We start from the raw sequence: 17,312 nt of genomic DNA on the forward strand, positions 1-17,312 counted from the left end.
TTAAAGCAAATAAAAATATAGGATCAGTGTCTAGTTCTTTAAAATTGCTACCAAAAATCGTGCAAGCGAGTCACAGCATTTCAGACATCAGTTAAACTTTCGCTCAAATTCGGTGGAGTTTTGAGGATAACTGTTTGCAGACAGGGAAACTATGTCCGCATATCACATCATTATTTGTTTTGTGTGATATACAGTGTCATTTTTCTGTTCTCCTATTTCATTGTTTTTCATTTATAGATCTATACGTGGCTCGGGTTTTATTTGCGATGTTCGTGGTATTTGGTTTCGTTTCAACCATCCACGTTTGACACTACAAGGGTTTCGCTATGTCCGAGGGATATACTAGCCGAGCATTGATTGGATAAATCTTGAGCGAAACCGAATGATATGAAACGACTATAGATTTTCTCTGCCGTTAAGGCACCTTAGTAGGGTATGCTGGGTACTCAGAAATATCTATAAAACAATAATTAAAAATAACAGCTAGCCACATTGGGACTTTAATAAATCGAGGGGCAAATCACTCCAAGAAAATCTCCTACACTTTTTGTGAAAATCCTATTGTTTTATATAAAATCCCTGGAAATCCTTTTGTTTTAGGGAAAAATCTCGTACGCTATTTGCAAGAGTGATTTGCCCCTCTTAGTAAATGGTGCCCCCTGACCCCCAGGATTAAACAACCGAACGGAATTTATCTCTGAATGCCAAAACAAATAGGAGAATTAATTAGAATTGGAGGGGCAAATAAATTTTGTTGAGGCTCAAAATGTTTAGAACCAAGACAACGCATTCCAGGGTTATCAAAACATCTTTTGGTACAGTGTGTAGGTTTCCTTAGCCCCCTCCCGCTTCTGTTGTCCATGTCGTAGAAAAAATTATCAAAGGACCCACGCAATATATAATCACTCTTTGATAAATAAGAGTTTTGTAACGTTAAGAATAAAATTAAGCATTAAAGTATAAATCCAGTTATTACTAAAATCAAGATAAAATAAAAGACCTTATTTTATCTTGCAAATAAATAATGGAAATGAAGTTGATCATTCAAATTCATTCAAGAATAATTTGGACAATTTATTCGGAGATAAGAAATTTATTTGTAAAGAAGACATTCTTTCAACAGTTTAGATTAAGACAACAAAATTATCTTTTTGAGAAAATAAGATGAGTATGGAATGGCTTTTCCCAGGACAGACTATTTTTCTGACATCCATTACCTATCAGTTGAGTGTTACATTTGTTATTACTTAGAGTTTGGTTTGACATAAGTGGTCTGTCAGTATAATTGTCTGTCCAGGGTGAAGTCACTCCAAAGATCTGTGACAGGCTCTTAGCACAGTTATAGTTCTAGTTTTTCAAGGGGGAATTCACTTTTGTAAATAGCGTACGAGAATTTCATCAAAACAAACGGATTTCTACAAATTTTTTGATGCAGCAATAGAATCTCCACAAAAGCTGTACGAGACTTCCACTCATCATCAATCTCAGATTGCCAGCCCCTGAATCCTTCGGTCCACGATTCCTATTGCCACTTGACACCAACAGGCTTGAGCAAGCGACCCCCGTCCTGTCTACTACATTTTCAATGCGACTCTGAAAAGAGAATGCTTAGCACCTCATATCTCGCTTTGGCAGACACTCTGGAGTCAGTGTATTGTCTAGAATTCGTTAACCCTCGCTTAAATGGCCACATTCTAAATGTGTCATGGAACAGTAATAGTCCGCTACAACTTGCCTGCTGGATGCAGTTTAATAGTGGAGTGAAACCTTTGCGGTGGGCAGACGTAGGGTTTGAAGCCAATGTGATGTCGTTGAAACCCCTTTGGTGTTGTTGAAACCCTTGTGATGTTGCTAATGATCGCGTATCGTTACTGATCAACGCAAGAAAGATAACAGAGTACAATTTTATTTCACGAAATCAATGTGGTCAAGCCAAGCCGGGTTTTGCTAGCTCTTTACTCTATCGGCTGGTGGCGATTTGGTAGCTGCAGCCTTCAAAAGGTCATCAAAATCTGTGACTGGCTATCTCTGTAGGAATTCACAGAGTTTCACAGCGCATCTAACCGAACATGGATTGTCATAAGAAAGGGACTTTAAGCCCCTGTTTGTTCCTCTTGTTCGCTCTAATTATCACATCAAATCGCCAAACTGCAGCGAAAGAACAACATAAAGGTTAGTTGAAACATTCTAAATACAATGTTTTGTCTTTGACGTCAACACGAGGTGTATCCTTTTAGATTATAACATAAACATGGCACTATTCTCATTTCCTGTATCGAACGACCGTTGCTCTAGAAAAATTTTTCGTCTGATCTTACTTCATTCTTATAAAACATCCTTACTTCTTTCGTGATATTAGTTCTAAGTTTTAAGGTCAATATAGGCGGAACAGATTTCCTTGATATATTTTCCCACCTCAGTTTCTAAATCTAGCCCGCATGGAAATCCTCAATAATACGATTTCTGTTTCGATTATATCATACTTCTTTGAAAGTCATTTCGATATTACACTGTAGATTGGAAATCGATATCATTATCATATCGTTCTTCTGCGAAACACGAGTTAGCTCAAAATTATGGTTTTGAAGTCTCAATTTTAGTACATCAAACCCAAATATTCAGTAATTTGATTGACTTAAACCCGGTTGAAAAATCAAGTAATCATGGTTTGGATTTTTGGCCGAGTCTTTGTTACATTTATGAATTTTAAATAGCTCTTTATTGTTTGCAAATCCTGAAGAATACATGAATATCTTATCAACAACATACACGATGGAAACAACAATGTAGCAACACAAATAATTTTTGCGTGATTTCGTCTTTCGTGATATTATCATCAGTGTTAAATCTGCTGAACTAAACCGTATGTTTTTCTGCCAACTTCGATTCAATATCTTCCGATAATTAGTACAAATCAAGGAAGCTTTCTAGGAATGCGAACGATTTACAAAAACAAATCCGTGTACTATTATTGTCAGTGAAGCCAGGCTAGTTTGGTGAAACCTTTGCGAAATCAGACGAGTTTGGTGAGGCCACTATTATGTCAGGGCAGTTATCTTTCCAACTGCTGACTTCTTGTTTTGCGAAACCTTTGCGAAGTTAGACGAGTCACGATAGGCTTGGTGTGGCCAATATGAAGCCACCCAGGGCAATTATGTTTCTAACTGTTGGCTTCTTGTTTAGCGAAACCTTTGCGAAGTTACACGGGTCACTGAAAGCTTGGGGAGGCCAATATTTTTGCAGGGCAGTTATGTTTGTAACTGTTGGCTTCTTGTAAAAGCTCTAATTAACATTACTGTGCTAATTAACTAAATAACTGGTAGTAAACACCGCTATTGAATGAAGCGATCTTCTGCGTACATGGCAATTTTAATCGGCTAGTTTCCATTCCAAATTTTTGTGTTTTTCAATACTGTTTGCCAATTGTCGCCACAAACAGACTTATGGTTGTAGGGGGTCTACTTAACTGTGTCATTATTTTGCAATGACTTATTTATGAAACAGCCCCTCCGTCATCAATGCCCTCCTCCTGTTGGGAGTGTTATCAAGATAAAACAAGAGAAGTTCTCTTATTTTATCTTGGTGTTATTACAAGCACACTCTCCGTCTAAAACCCTAATTAATCACTACGATCAATATCAGAACAGCAGAGCTATTGGAGCTTTTCGATTGATTCAGTGATTGATTGATCGTATCAGTTTTGATCGATATGAGTTTTCTACTTTCCCTCTGGCACCTGAAATCAATTTCGAGACCATTTCGCAAGTTTCAGTTTCGAAGAATCTGCTGGGGACTTTAATATGTGATGAAATCACCAGAAAGTAGAGAATAGTCCAACATATCTTTGTAAGACAAGATAACATAAGATGAGTTGTCTTGGTTAACCTTAAACAGGCTTGTTTATAAGATACTGTTGTATGAAATTTTGATGGGTTTCTTTTGGAGATACGGTGCAGGGTGCAGATTGCTTCAGCCCTGAACTGATATGGGCTAAATCACGATTGCGTCATTATATGCCCATGTTTTGCCCCAGGCCCCAGCAAAGGTCTCGGTGTACTTTTTGAAGATTTCTGGAATGAAGCCTTTGCTGTGTAAGGAATCCCACATAATGCACTTTTTTAGAGTTGAATTATTTAGAGAATTGAATTATTTAGCTGGTTCTGGGGGCCCATTTCTACTATTAGCCCCTTAGTTTTATCTATGATCATGACAACAAACCCTCAGATTTTGGGATAGTTAGAATGTCATGGTAGCCAACCTTCTGATCGTACCTGATGATGATATTTAGAGAGGACTTGCCTGGAAGCCCTGGTTGGCATATTCTCTTAAATTTAGTCGCCTAACCTCAAATATTGACTATTCGTTTACTGCGAACCTTATAGGATACCAGCTGTTCTAACCACATGATAATATTTTTTGCCATAATGAAAACATGTCGAAATGAAAATTTCATCCATCCTCTCGACTGGGTTTGGATTTAGCATGGCCTCCAAAGTATCATTCTTGACTAGACGGCCTAATTGATACAGTCAACAGAGAGAAAAGGATCATAGCAAAAACGGTCCATTGATCTTGTTTTTTGCAACCCGAATGCTTATAAGCCGGCCTACCGCCTCTATATGTTTCTTGACAAGGGTTTGCGGTAAAAACATGGTACGCGGTACGGGTTAGTGTGAAGTTAAGAAGAAAGACACCTTTCTCTTCAGTCGCTCTTCCTTTCCTTCGCTACATTTCAAAACAACCAGCTTTATCAAAAATCCATTTGTGATTCTCTAGAACCCAGGGTATCATCCCTGATTCCCTTGTACCCTTACCCAGGGCTGTAGAAGAGTGGGGCTCAGCCCCCTTCAACTTTTCGAATGGGGGGCTGCACCTCCTCCTATTTTTTGGGGTAGCTTTAAGATATAATATCATTGCTAATTTCTGCCAGGATCAAATTTTACTACGTCAAATTCTTTATTTTTAAGATTTTTCTATTCAAGTAACAGGTAGACATTGGAAGGTGATTTAACCCTAGAAAAAATGGCAAGAAATTGATATTGAGGACTTAGGGGCGTCACGACCGGGGGTGTGGGGGTGTCATACCCCCAATAATATCCCAATAGAAAATTTTAGGCAAAATCCGGTCGGTGGAAGAAACATTTAAGGCAGAGACATTCCTGTCTTAAAATCAATCAAGAATCGAGCAAAGGTAGTTACTCCGCTGGTTAGGTATGATTTTCCTTGATATTTCTTGATATGGATGAAGGTAAACAAACTAAGCGTTAATGATTTGAAGATTTCTTTTTGGCACTAAATCCAAAAATCCAGGCCCTCTTTAGGTAAAATTGTGCCTTGTGTCAATTTCTCCAAAAGTTTCTCAGTAGAAACACCAACTGCAATTCACAATGAGCTCCAGATTTTTATCAGTCATTTTTTATGACTGATAAATTTCAATTTGCTGCTCAATTTGTTTGTAAAAATAAAAGACTTTTCAGAGCATAGGGAGATTTTCTATTCTGTGCCCATGCACTTCATTCGATGACCTCTCCATTCTATTGCGAAATTCTTTTCAATCGTATTAAAAATTGATAAATAACACCTATTGATGAAGGTTAAAAAAGCGTGTAAAACTTTTCTTTTGACACACGCTTCGTTTTATCATTAAATGTGTTTAGCCATGTCTGTGTTTTTAGTGCTGTTTCTTGCGTTTGTAAAGATAATCAAAAAGGATTACTTTAGAAGCAACCTCAGAAAATTAATGAAAGTTCCATAACATGATGGTTAATCAATTTGTTGCTTGTAAAGTACATTGAGAAAATTGTTTTTTAAGTGCCTGTTAAAAACCATGGCATCTTTTTTAATTGAAACCTTTGCAGTGTGCAGACGTTTAGTGTTTGAAGCCAATTATCCTGCGTCACAGACCCAATCCTCAAAGGCTTGAAACCATCGCGAGGTCATTGAAACCCCTTTGGTGCTGTCGAAACTCTCTTGGTGTTTTAGAAACCTTCTTGGTGTTTATGAAACCTTCTTAGTGCTGATGAAGCCCTCTTGGTGTTGTCGAAACCCTCTTTTTTGTCGAAACCCTCTTGATGTTGTGGAAACCTTCTTGGTGTTAATGAAACCTTCTTGGTGCTAGTGAAGCCCTCTTGGTGTGGTCGAAATCCACCTATATAAAAAAGATAAATCTGCTTGCTGGGGCCAGAGGTGTGGAGTTTGGGGGCAAAGGGGGTTTAGGCTGATCCCTTGTATATGTTAAAAAAGACACAGCTGTCGTCTGTCGTAGAGTCAAAACCCCTCATATCCGTAAGAATCAAAACCCCCGGATTTACCCTCAATTTGTACTCGTGTTGCGGATCAGACGAATGGCAATTCGTGGGCTATCATCCTGATATTTGAATCATTTAAATTTCCATCGGAAGGATTGAAGCAATATAGATTGACCACGGCTAGACAAGCGGCGACTAGGAAAGATTAAAAAATATTTAAAAAAGACACATAGGTACTGCGCCCAGAAGTCAGTTATCCTTCCTAACGGAACTGGACTAGTGACGTCATGAGATAACTGTGATACAGGAACTTTTGCAGGGTACACACATATATACATACATGGGGAAAATTTGAGGGTACATGTTGTCAAAGTTAGGGACCAATGTTTCGTTTCATTTCATTTTAAATTCTTTATTCACGGTAACCCCGTCAATCTATGCAGATTGCTTGTCAGGGGGCTATGACAAAAACTCACAAATAAATAAAAGACAAAACTTAGAAATTGATAAAATAGTTTTTAAAAGCTAAGTTATGCATAAATAAAGTTTAAAAAAGGGATTCAAAATCTTTTAGATTTGTAACAGGATCATCCAAGACACCCCAATATTACCTATTCATAAAGAAATTTCCTCCACATAGGGGCTTAAACCACCTGCTTGTCATTAACGGACTACCTAAGCGCCTCCCCCTCAAACCACATGTCTTCAATAACAGAAATGCCTCAGGCACAAACATATTGGGGCCAGAACAACACCGAAAAGTTCCAAAAGCGGAGATATATCCATTAATGGATATTAGAATGGTTGCGAGGATGGCTCAGTTGTTAGAGGCGCGGACTACAGACCCAAAGTTCTGTGGGTCCATGGCAGGACCAAACTTTCACCCAGGGTGAGGAGAGTCGCCAGCTCTCTGTAATGAAAGGCGTAGGAATCACGAGGTGTGGTCACATCGAGAGGAAGGACCAGGACACTGCTCGTCATGCATAGCTTCTCAGTGTTCTAAAAAACTAACTTCGTATGCTAGGTAGAAACAAACACAAGTACAAATACAAAAATACAAATACATATTAATCCAACATTCTAAATCCTTTTCAAGCCCATCATAATTTACTGTTGATGTGTTCTTAGCTAAAGTACCTAGCAACATGTGAAGAAGTTGTGCCCCCCTGACATTCCTCGCCCCTCCCACACAGACTTCTACCAAAACTGTGTGTGTTCTCTAGTCTGCTAGGGGGTGACGAAAGGTTTGGAAGTTGTGGGTCTTCTTGCAAGTTATATGGTGAGGAATTACATATTACTTTTTTCAGAGACGTTCAATGCAATTGAAAACAAAGGGTTTATTTGAGATTTGTCATTGCCAAGCCAATGATATTTAATCCACTGGAATCATTCTTAATCCTAGATGAATCCATCATAATCCAAAGTCAACTATAATGGAGAGCCCACTAATCAAAGTGAATCTTTGTGTAAACCATAGGAAATCCATAGGCAATCGCTGGCTCTAGTTTTCAAATCAATCAAAATCCTTAACCAACCCATACTAGTTCCACGGGGCTCATTGTCTGGTTGAGTTTGTAAAAGATATTTAAAGGCTAGACAGAAAATCATACATTTATGAATCGAGCTTACATTTTTAGTTATTGAAGTAAGTATTAGGTAATTAAGAGACGGGGAAATTTTTCGACTTTGAAGAAAAAAACGTGGCAATAATCTCGTTTTTGATTGGTCTAAATCCTCTTTATGATTGGTTATTTGTTGACTGGCAAGTTCACCTTATCCAATCAGATCTGAATTTTCTTTCTGAAGAGATAGGTTAGTTAAAAATGTCTCGTAAACAGTTTTTTGTGTTTCAACAGAACGTGGTTCTTGTACATCATGGCTAACTGCATAATCAAAGCTGGTGTCGTAAACAGTATTAAAAATGGGGAGGGGGCACATTGGGCCATTCTTTTCAGAAATAGAAGTAAAGTGCCTATTTGCAACTCATGGAGTTGGAGTTGGAGATGTGCCCTCCCCCCATTTGGTTCCTAATGGTTCCTATAACTTTGGTTTATTGTGTGATCGAGGCTGGTCTTGCATACAATATGAATTCCGTGTAATGAACACCTGTAGAACGTCTGTAGGGATATGTCAATATGATACTTTTGCAGTCAAAGACGAAGTTCTTTTGCGAGGTACTTGTTGGAAAGAGGTTTTCTTTTGATGTGAATGGCACTCTTGTTTGTTGTTTAAACAGTGGCATTGCAGTATACCGTAAATCCTCGAATAAGCCCCTACGATCGAATAAGCCCCCCGAATAACCCCCCCTCCCGAATAAAACCCCCTTCCTCGAATAAGCCCCCACCTAAAAAATCATTTTTGCAAATAAGCCCTTTTAAGGCTTATACGAGGATTTACGTTATATGCAAAAAGCTGATAAGATGTAGTTCTACAAGGATCACTATTAGTCTCTTTGCTGATTGTTTGAGGGGGACAGTGGGAGTTTAATTTTCTCTTTGGGAAGGGGTTTGAGATAACTGTAATCTAAAGATTTCGAACACAATACAAAAATTCACAAAATTTCTAGATTGATGCTTTAGGGGGCATCGCCTGCCCCAGCTTCTGCCCCAGCTTCTGCCCCAGCTTCTGCCCCAGCTTCTGCCCCAGCTTCTGCCCCAGCTTCTGCCCCAGCTTTTGCCCCAGCTTCTGCCCCAGCTTCTACCCCAGCTTCTACCCCCTACCTCATCATTCATCGCAACATAAAGAAAAACAGCATGTCTCGTGTTTGCAAATGTTGATTTTCTTTGAACCATTTAAGTGATATTTGTGAATTCATTGAACTAACATTGGAATGTGCAATTAATCTTGCGATTTGTACAAGATCAAACTGGATTTACTTAAGTTTATTCTCGAAACGAACAACAAACAGAATTGCGACCAAAGAAAACTGGTCAGAGCGAGTCCGTATTCATGTTTTGTTGTGCCTCAAGTTGTGAAAATTTGAATATACACTACACTCCTTATAAGAACAATTTTATAAAAACACGAGCCTCAAAATTGATCAAAGATTAAGAACAAATTAAGAACAGAATTAAGGCTAAGCTACTGTAAATTGTGATTATTAACAATGCTATGGAACCAACAAATTTCATCTCAAGAACGATGAGTTTCTTGCGTGAGATGGGTGCTTTTCGGTGAATTTTCAAACTTGTTGGCAAGTAAAGGATGCCTCATTTACTTTGTTGGCAAACGAAGCCTGAACAGCCCCCCTAGGACAAATGAGCCCACTAGCTAGCAATTGCACTGCTTCCACCCTCACAAATAAGAGCAATTAAGAGCAATCCAATCTCAAATTTCGAAAAAATTAAAAGCAGCTATTCTGAACTTTTATTTACTGGTTCTTATAAAAAGAGAGTTCACATCAAATTTCTCAATTCACTATCACGCATTGAAAACAAGACAGGGCCTACACGACCGGGGGCGGAGGAGCCATGCCCTCGTCTTTCTTGCTAAGCAAATAGTTTAAAGCTGCAGTAAAAGGGCGAAAAGACTTGGCCCCTTACTTTTGATAGCTTTGCCCCCCCCCCCATTTTCAAATTCGTGGCGTAGGCCCTGCAAGAGTACGCTATTGGCAAGAGGGAATTGCCCCCCCCCCCCCACACTAGGATTCAGAGTTTTCAATATAACGATATACAGTATACTACACTCTAATTCTACCAAGTCCTTGTTGCTGTTTTTAGCAAATATTCCGAAAATCTGGGCCTGCTTTATCACCAGAATCACAAGTCATAGCATAGAATTCACACTTCATCGACAGTCTGTGCATGTGGTTTTATTTCGTGTTTTGATTGGCCCGGTTGGAGGCGACATGTTTCTCTAAATAGCTGTCTGTACAAGCCACACCTCATTTGTAGGTTGATAATCTCCAGTAGAAAGGGGCAGACAGGCGCCTATACTGTGTTCCGCAAGGTGGTGATATCAGTCGGGCCAAGAACCGCTTTTAAAACCGAGGCGAAGAAAGGCCCGGAGGATTTGATTCATGCTTTTTTATAAGAACATTTGGCTCCAGTTTCAACCTGGAATTTCTTAATTTTTTGCCTAATTTCAGCCTCACGTGCTTTTTTTTTGTTTCTTATTCCATGGGCTCCGACAAAGGTTGAAAAGTGGGGGGGGGGGGCCAAGAGAGAATTTAACACCCATAACAAAAGATTTTGAAAAAAACTCCATTGTTTTGCAAAAAAGTGGGGGGGGGGGGGCACGGCCCTCCCGGCCCCCCCTTCGTCGGAGGCCCTGTATTCGTCATTCTTGGTCTCTTGACATTTGCAGTTTCAGTCAAATGCAGGGGGTAGTGTAGTGCTAGGGGGGCTCAGGGGGCTAGGCCCCTTTGTTGATGCCAAAAATTAGAAATTTTCTACTTTTGCTACTGTTCTTCGTAACATTTAATGCAAGAGCCCCTCTTGTTATTTTGATAGCACTACACCACTGGTCAAATGCCAAATACCTGCATTCAGTCAAGTGAATACCGCCGTAGTTAAGTTTGGTTCTATGATTAACACGTGATCTTTTCGTTCTCATTGGGGATAGACAAAGATCTTTTGGCTCTGTTTCCTTGATTTTTCTCTCAGATCCGAAAGGTTTACCACTGTTGTCGGTGTTGATGAAAAATTTCGTTAAATATCCTCAGTAAAGCGTACTTGACCACGGAGGGATTACTGCAAAGCTGTTAGGCCAAGTGACAAATTTCACGGCCAAGAGATGTGTATACCACATGGACAAGAATGAAAAGCCTTTTGTTACAAAACGTAATTTAAATTCAGAAGGGTCAATTCAATGGATACCTACTCAAAATGTGAGGATGAGTCTGCAAGCCATGATCCATTTTGAGGCTTTCGCAGACTGGTTATATGTTTTGAAACCCGAATATCTGAGTGGCAAGTCATTTGGTCCGCCGTGTAGTACTATTGTTGCTTTTACAATCCTCGTGACTAAAGCGATGACGATGATTGGCTTGGTTGATGAATTTGAGCATTATTATTATCCTGACATTTGTCATAATTATGTTTATCATTTTAATTATGATAATTATGACAATGGTGGTGATGGCTGTGATTATAAATTTGATCATTATTATTATCCTGACATTTATCATAATTATGTTTATGATTATAATTATGATAATTATGACAATGGTGGTGATGGCTGTGATAATGAATTTGATCATGATTATTATTCTGACATTTATCATAATTATGTTTATGATTATAATTATGATAATTATGACAATGGGGGTGATGGCTGTGATTATGAATTTGATCATGATTATTATTATGACATAATTTTGATATAATTTCGTAAAATTATAATAATGAAGAAAAGTAGGACGACAAATAGTGGTGATGATTTTAATTATGATAATTATGACAATGGTGGTGATGGCTGTGATTATGAATTTGATCATGATTATTATTATGACATAATTATGATATAATTTCGTAAAATTATAATAATCAAGATAATTAGGACGACAAATAGCGGTGATGATTTTATTTATGATAATTATGACAATTATAACGATTAATAATGGTGTTGATTATTATGATCACTGATGGTGTGATCTTCATGATGTTTTACGTTCGTCCCCCCTGACGTCTAGGTGGTGCAGACAGTCGCTGCAAGGCCATTGTATTATTTCGCTATGTTTAGTAAATATTTGTCCAGTGTGCCATGTTTTGTCTGGTGACACTACAATGCTCCGTCAATACCATGTCGTCATTTCGTCTTCACCACCTGTCACAGCCATTGCCGGACGCTTTTGAATGGACCAGGGCAAAAGGGGGACTATAATTTGCGGACCTGTGGACTTTGGAATGATTGTAGATAATCCTTTTTTAGTTATTATTATTATTATTATATTTGTGAAAGGAACGGTGATGTCCTTTTGATTAATAATTTGACTGTTAAAATGGGTTTTTTGAATTTAAAGATTTTTTTATTATCATGTTGCTATAGACTCGGTTTTTTAGTAAAATGTTGAGACCTCTCTGAAATATTTTCCGGGATTGAGTCAAAAGCTGAAAAACACCCGGGTAGTTGGGAATATTGCGAGAGACAGAGAGAGATGGAGAAAGACGGGGCTGTGACTAAAAGACAATTCAGGAGCCCCTACGTTGAGGGGCGATTCACTCTTGCAAATAGCGAACAAGATTTTGCCTTAAACAAAAGTTTTTCTGGGGATTTTCGGGTAAAACGATAGGATTTTCACAAAAGGTGTACGAGATTTTCTTAGAATGATTTGCCCCTCGCCCTACGTCATGAAATGCTATGGTACATGAAAAAAGGGTTGACACAACCTCAGAGAAGAAATCCCCCGTTTTCAGCCCCTTATTTCCGGATATGGTCCGAGCTTTTGTAAACAACCTAGCACGTTGTTGTTGCTGATTATTTCAAGCTGGTCTTTCCTGAATTTTAAAGTATATCGTTTATCCGAGCGGTGTCTTTTGGGCAAGTGTTGTCTTGAGGGTTCTAACAACACAAATACCTGCTTATCATTGGTCGGCTGCTTTTGGTCTGTGGATTATCGCGTTTGATTACGGCGCCACTTATCCTGTATACAACCGTAATCTTTAAATACAAGCTAGAGTCAAGAGTTAATTGAAATGTGATGATGTTTTCATTTGAAAGTTATGATGATTATACTTGCAGAAACATCACAACCACTATCTTTAAAAGCTAGGTCATGTTACTCGTTCATAGAAAATTGACGGCATTTTCTTTAGAATGTTATGATGCTTATATTATCATTGTACTGTATTGTACTGTATTGTACTGTATTGTACTGTATTGTACTGTATTGTACTGTATTGTACTGTATTGTACTGTATTGTACTGTATTGTACTGTATTGTATTGTATTGTATTGTATTGTATTGTATTGTATTGTAGATTATTTAATGTTAGTTTCTACAATAGTAAATATACACTAATTAAGACTAACATGAAGCAATTTCAAGGATTGCATAAGACAGTTCATTCACTGCAAAATGAGCATGCGCACTTGTTTTCAAGGAACCAAGTTTTGATCAAATTTTTAAAGTTTTTCATGAAAACAGGATTAAGGTTGTTACGTGTTTTATAAACTTCGAGCGCTAAAATTCTAACTGATTGGACATGTATGGCAGTTTCTTTTGAGCATGAAAGGCGTTTTCGACCGATCTTCAGTCAATTTTCACGAATATTTAACTCTAGGGGCCTGCAGTCCCCCACCCCCTGGACTTACTACAGGTCTCTCTCGATATTTAGTAATCTGAAAAATAAAGATTCTCTTTCCCGTTCATTTTTCTCTTTTATTCTCTATTTCCGGCAACTAAACAGAGAGAGAGAGGCTTGTAGCAAGTCCACCCAGGGACCGCGGAGGTGTTGGAGGGGTTAGGGGGCTTTCGCCCCTCCAATAATTTCCAAAATGTACTTAAAACCATACAAAAAGTCGTCTTGCTCTTGGTTTTTAACAAGTTTAGAAAACAAAATGTTTCAGCCCCCTCAATCTATAATATGCTCTGCAGTCCATGAGTCCACTCGCGCCCTCCCAGCCTCTTACACGGGACGCGTGTGGCCATGGGCACTTACAAATGAGATTTAATTAAAAGTACACAAATTTTTTATTATTAAGATAGTGAATTCTAGTTACTAAAAGTTTCAAGGTTGACTTAAAACTAGGAAGTTTGATTACTTGTAGGGATGAAGACTTATATTCCGTTAGAGCCCGATTAGACATATCGCAGGGAAGGGGGGGGGGGGAGTATATTTTTGTTTGAAGTAATCTGAACGGCACGTCAAGGATTATACACGTACAAACAAGAAATAATATAATGTCAGCGTTGGAGAATCACGTCTAGATTTCTCTTCTATCTTTACACCAACACAACTAACGCAACAACAGCCGTGGCAACGATTAAAAACGTTTTATACGAAATCTTAATTAAAACCCAGACATTACGTTTCTCTGAATCTGTCAGAAATGCATTTCAAGTGACTCCTTGTAAAGTAACTTCCCTGGGCTTACTACTACGAAGGAGGCCCCGCAGCAGCCAAGTAATTTCACTTCATCACAGCAGTGCAATGCTCTGAACGGCTGCTTAATTCATCAAGAAGATTCAAGTGAAAGGCTAGGAAACTTGTTATCGTTATTAGCAAGTATTACTAGGTCTTTGGTTTTCGTATCTCTGGCCGTCCAACCCAACCTCGGAAACTTGTCTTGTATTGGATTACAAGACAATACTCGCAAAACCGTCTCAAATTGGATTAAACTATATCACTGAAGATACAGCCCTTCTATTATCCTATGGTATTCTGAACTTATTAAAGTCTGCTAACTGATGCCGGGGGAAAGCGCGTGTACGATTATGGAAATCCTGTTTATTCGTGTGCTGTGACGTCAAAGCGACCTTGCCAGCTAAATCGAGGATGGTTTAAACTTAATCGAGGCTGGTGGCTCTCACGATGTTGGTCGTATGATCAACTGTAATAGGCGAGAAGCAATTCGTATTTGTAAATAGTGTAGGAGATTTCCACCAAAGCGAAATAATTTCTAGGCATAGGCGTGGTAAACATAGGGGCTCTGCAGCCCCCCCCCCTCCCAAATCATGCAAATTTTACCAGTTTTAGGCCCATTCGGACAATTTTGTTTCAACGAAGCAAAATCATTCGGCAACACCCATGCTAAACCCCCTAAACTTCTAGCCTTCGCTACGTCCATGTTTCTAGGGATTTACTGATAAAATAATAGGATTCTACCAAAAATATAGGAGGTTTTTATAGAGTTATATTCCCTCTCGGCAATCTTGATCAAGGGCTAAACAAGCGGGTGACCAACACCCGCTTTAAAGGACTTAGTCTAGCTTATGGTTCAATCAGATGCTAAAACATTACCGAAAATCTTTCAGATAGAAGAGTCTTTTAGAGTTTAGTTATGTGATCTGATAAGGTGTATTCAATATTTCCTTTGTTTATCCCGTTGCTCTTGGCAACGCACTTGCTGTTGTTGTTGTTGTTGGTGGTGGTGGTGTTGGTGTTGGTGTTGTTTTTGTCGTTTCTGCAAGAATTGAATTGAATTACTGGGTTTCAATGCCTAATTAACTAAACTTTCAGACAAATTCTGACTCTTACTTTTAAACTGTTAGCTTTAAATTGGATTTTGTTTGCAAAGTCTTTGATTTTTTTGAATTCTTTTTTAGGTAAACGGCTGAAGACAGAACTCAACACTCGACACAATGTATCAGACAATTCAACTCAATTCCGACCTTTGAACTTCAGTAACAGTAAATTGGACTGGGAAGGAGGATCGTTTCCATACGAGGATAATCCTCATCAGGACAACGACAATGTATTTTATGACCGCGCGGTTGTCGTCGCGCCAATTGTTGGGTCGGTATTCATTATATTTTTGGTCGTTATTGGCGTCTATTTGTTGCGGCAATACGAAATTGTGGACCTACCGCACGGCAAGGACGTCGAAGCGCTTTGCGAGCATTGCTCACGGACGCGAACTTCGGGAATTCGATACAAAATTCAGAATTATGTAATGAGGATTTTCGACGTTTCGAACGCGAAACAAGAGGCGTATTTCGTTCAAATGGATCCAAGATCAAGGACTATTGGTGAAACCATTGAAGCGCGTGAGACCCTCGTTTAATACGCAGATTTCTATCTCTCCTCGTTAGGATGTAAGTTAAAATGCAGTTACCCGCAGAATGGATAATGGTGTTTAGATTGGATGACAAACGAAGAACAGTGTCGATAAAATTGGATGGTTTTGTTACTAGAAAATGAAATCAGTAAATCACCATCTTGGCAGTTCTTAGCCTAGCTAGGCATGAAAGAAAGCATTGCGTAGAATCAACCCTCGTTTTGGTGTCTATTTCAGACAGAGGTCACGTGTAAAGCAGTCCTCTTGAATTTCAAGTTAATGAATTCGAAGCATCACGAATTTGCCTACATGTGACCAAGCCAGTCATTGATCTTTCAATTACCTCATGTAAATCAGAAACTACTGCCTTTACGACTATTAAGATGACCCTACCCTCTAAAGAGCTATTCTTTCACAAGTGGGGAATTTCTGCTTATAAAAGAACGGTGTGAGATATTTCCAACTGAATTCAAAACCTAATTGAAAGTGCCTAAAATTTATTTTCTGTATGGATTATTCGATACATAAGTTGCTTTCTAATTAGCTGAAAATTTAGGAGATTCACAAATAGCTTCAAAAGTTCCTAATCTAATAATTGACCACTATTATCGACAAATTTCAAACTATATTCTAGTTTTACGAAATTACAAACCTGAAATTACCTTCGGTTCAAGTTAACAAAAAGTAGACCTTAAATTTAGTTTTGATTCTTTACTGATGAGGGTAAATTCAAGTAAAAAGATCTGTTATGAATTTTTTTCAAATTTTAGTTTCTAAGACATAGAGTTTTCTTAGATTGTGACTAAATTTTGATCCTACGGTGTCAAGAACAGATTGGGGGCCATTTTTGCGTGGGGCTCGTTGATAATGTATGTGTTGATGATTGTGGGGGTCAGGGCGGACACAACGGTGTTTCTGACAATAACCCCCCTAGATCGCTAGGAGAATAATGAATCCTCGATTACATTAATGATTATAGCAGGGGGTTAAGAACAGTGTAGACTATTTTATTTTATGTGGGTGAAAATTTTGTAAATTTCAAGCAGATTGTTATTATTGTGTAGTGCGAATTTCAAGATAAATGAGAACAGAGAGTCGTTTTTCTTTTCTGCTTTCAATTTCTCAGAGTTTGGAAAATGTTCATACTTCTCTTGGCCAGTGAGCCAAACCAATATAATATCCTACTGAAAAGAAGAGTAAAATAGGGCGTGGTTTGGGTGTGGTGATTGAAATTCCTTTATTCTCATGAAGTGGCAACCAGATTACGTCACAAAAATATTTTTTTAGAATTTTGAGTTTTGATCCCATATGATCCCATAGAAATCCAAGAACGATATATTATAATTTAGTTCAAAGCGGTTCTGAAAAAGCAACCAATTTTAGACTGACTGAAATTATGAAACG

General features: G+C 38.4%; 1 protein-coding gene across 1 annotated transcript; it reads left to right on the forward strand.

The window, feature by feature from the left end:
- Nucleotides 1–1,592: 1,592 nt before the first annotated feature.
- LOC135690302 (uncharacterized) lies at nucleotides 1,593–17,002 on the forward strand. Its single transcript, XM_065207822.2, has 2 exons — nucleotides 1,593–2,172; nucleotides 15,457–17,002. The coding sequence occupies exons 1-2, from the start codon at nucleotides 2,070–2,072 to the stop codon at nucleotides 15,912–15,914; spliced, it is 561 nt and encodes a 186-aa protein (XP_065063894.1). The 5' UTR covers nucleotides 1,593–2,069; the 3' UTR covers nucleotides 15,915–17,002.
- Nucleotides 17,003–17,312: the final 310 nt, after the last annotated feature.

The sequence above is a fragment of the Rhopilema esculentum genome, chromosome 1 (genome assembly GCF_057945365.1).
Source record: "Rhopilema esculentum isolate cy_ngs chromosome 1, ASM5794536v1, whole genome shotgun sequence".
NCBI lineage: Eukaryota > Metazoa > Cnidaria > Scyphozoa > Rhizostomeae > Rhizostomatidae > Rhopilema > Rhopilema esculentum.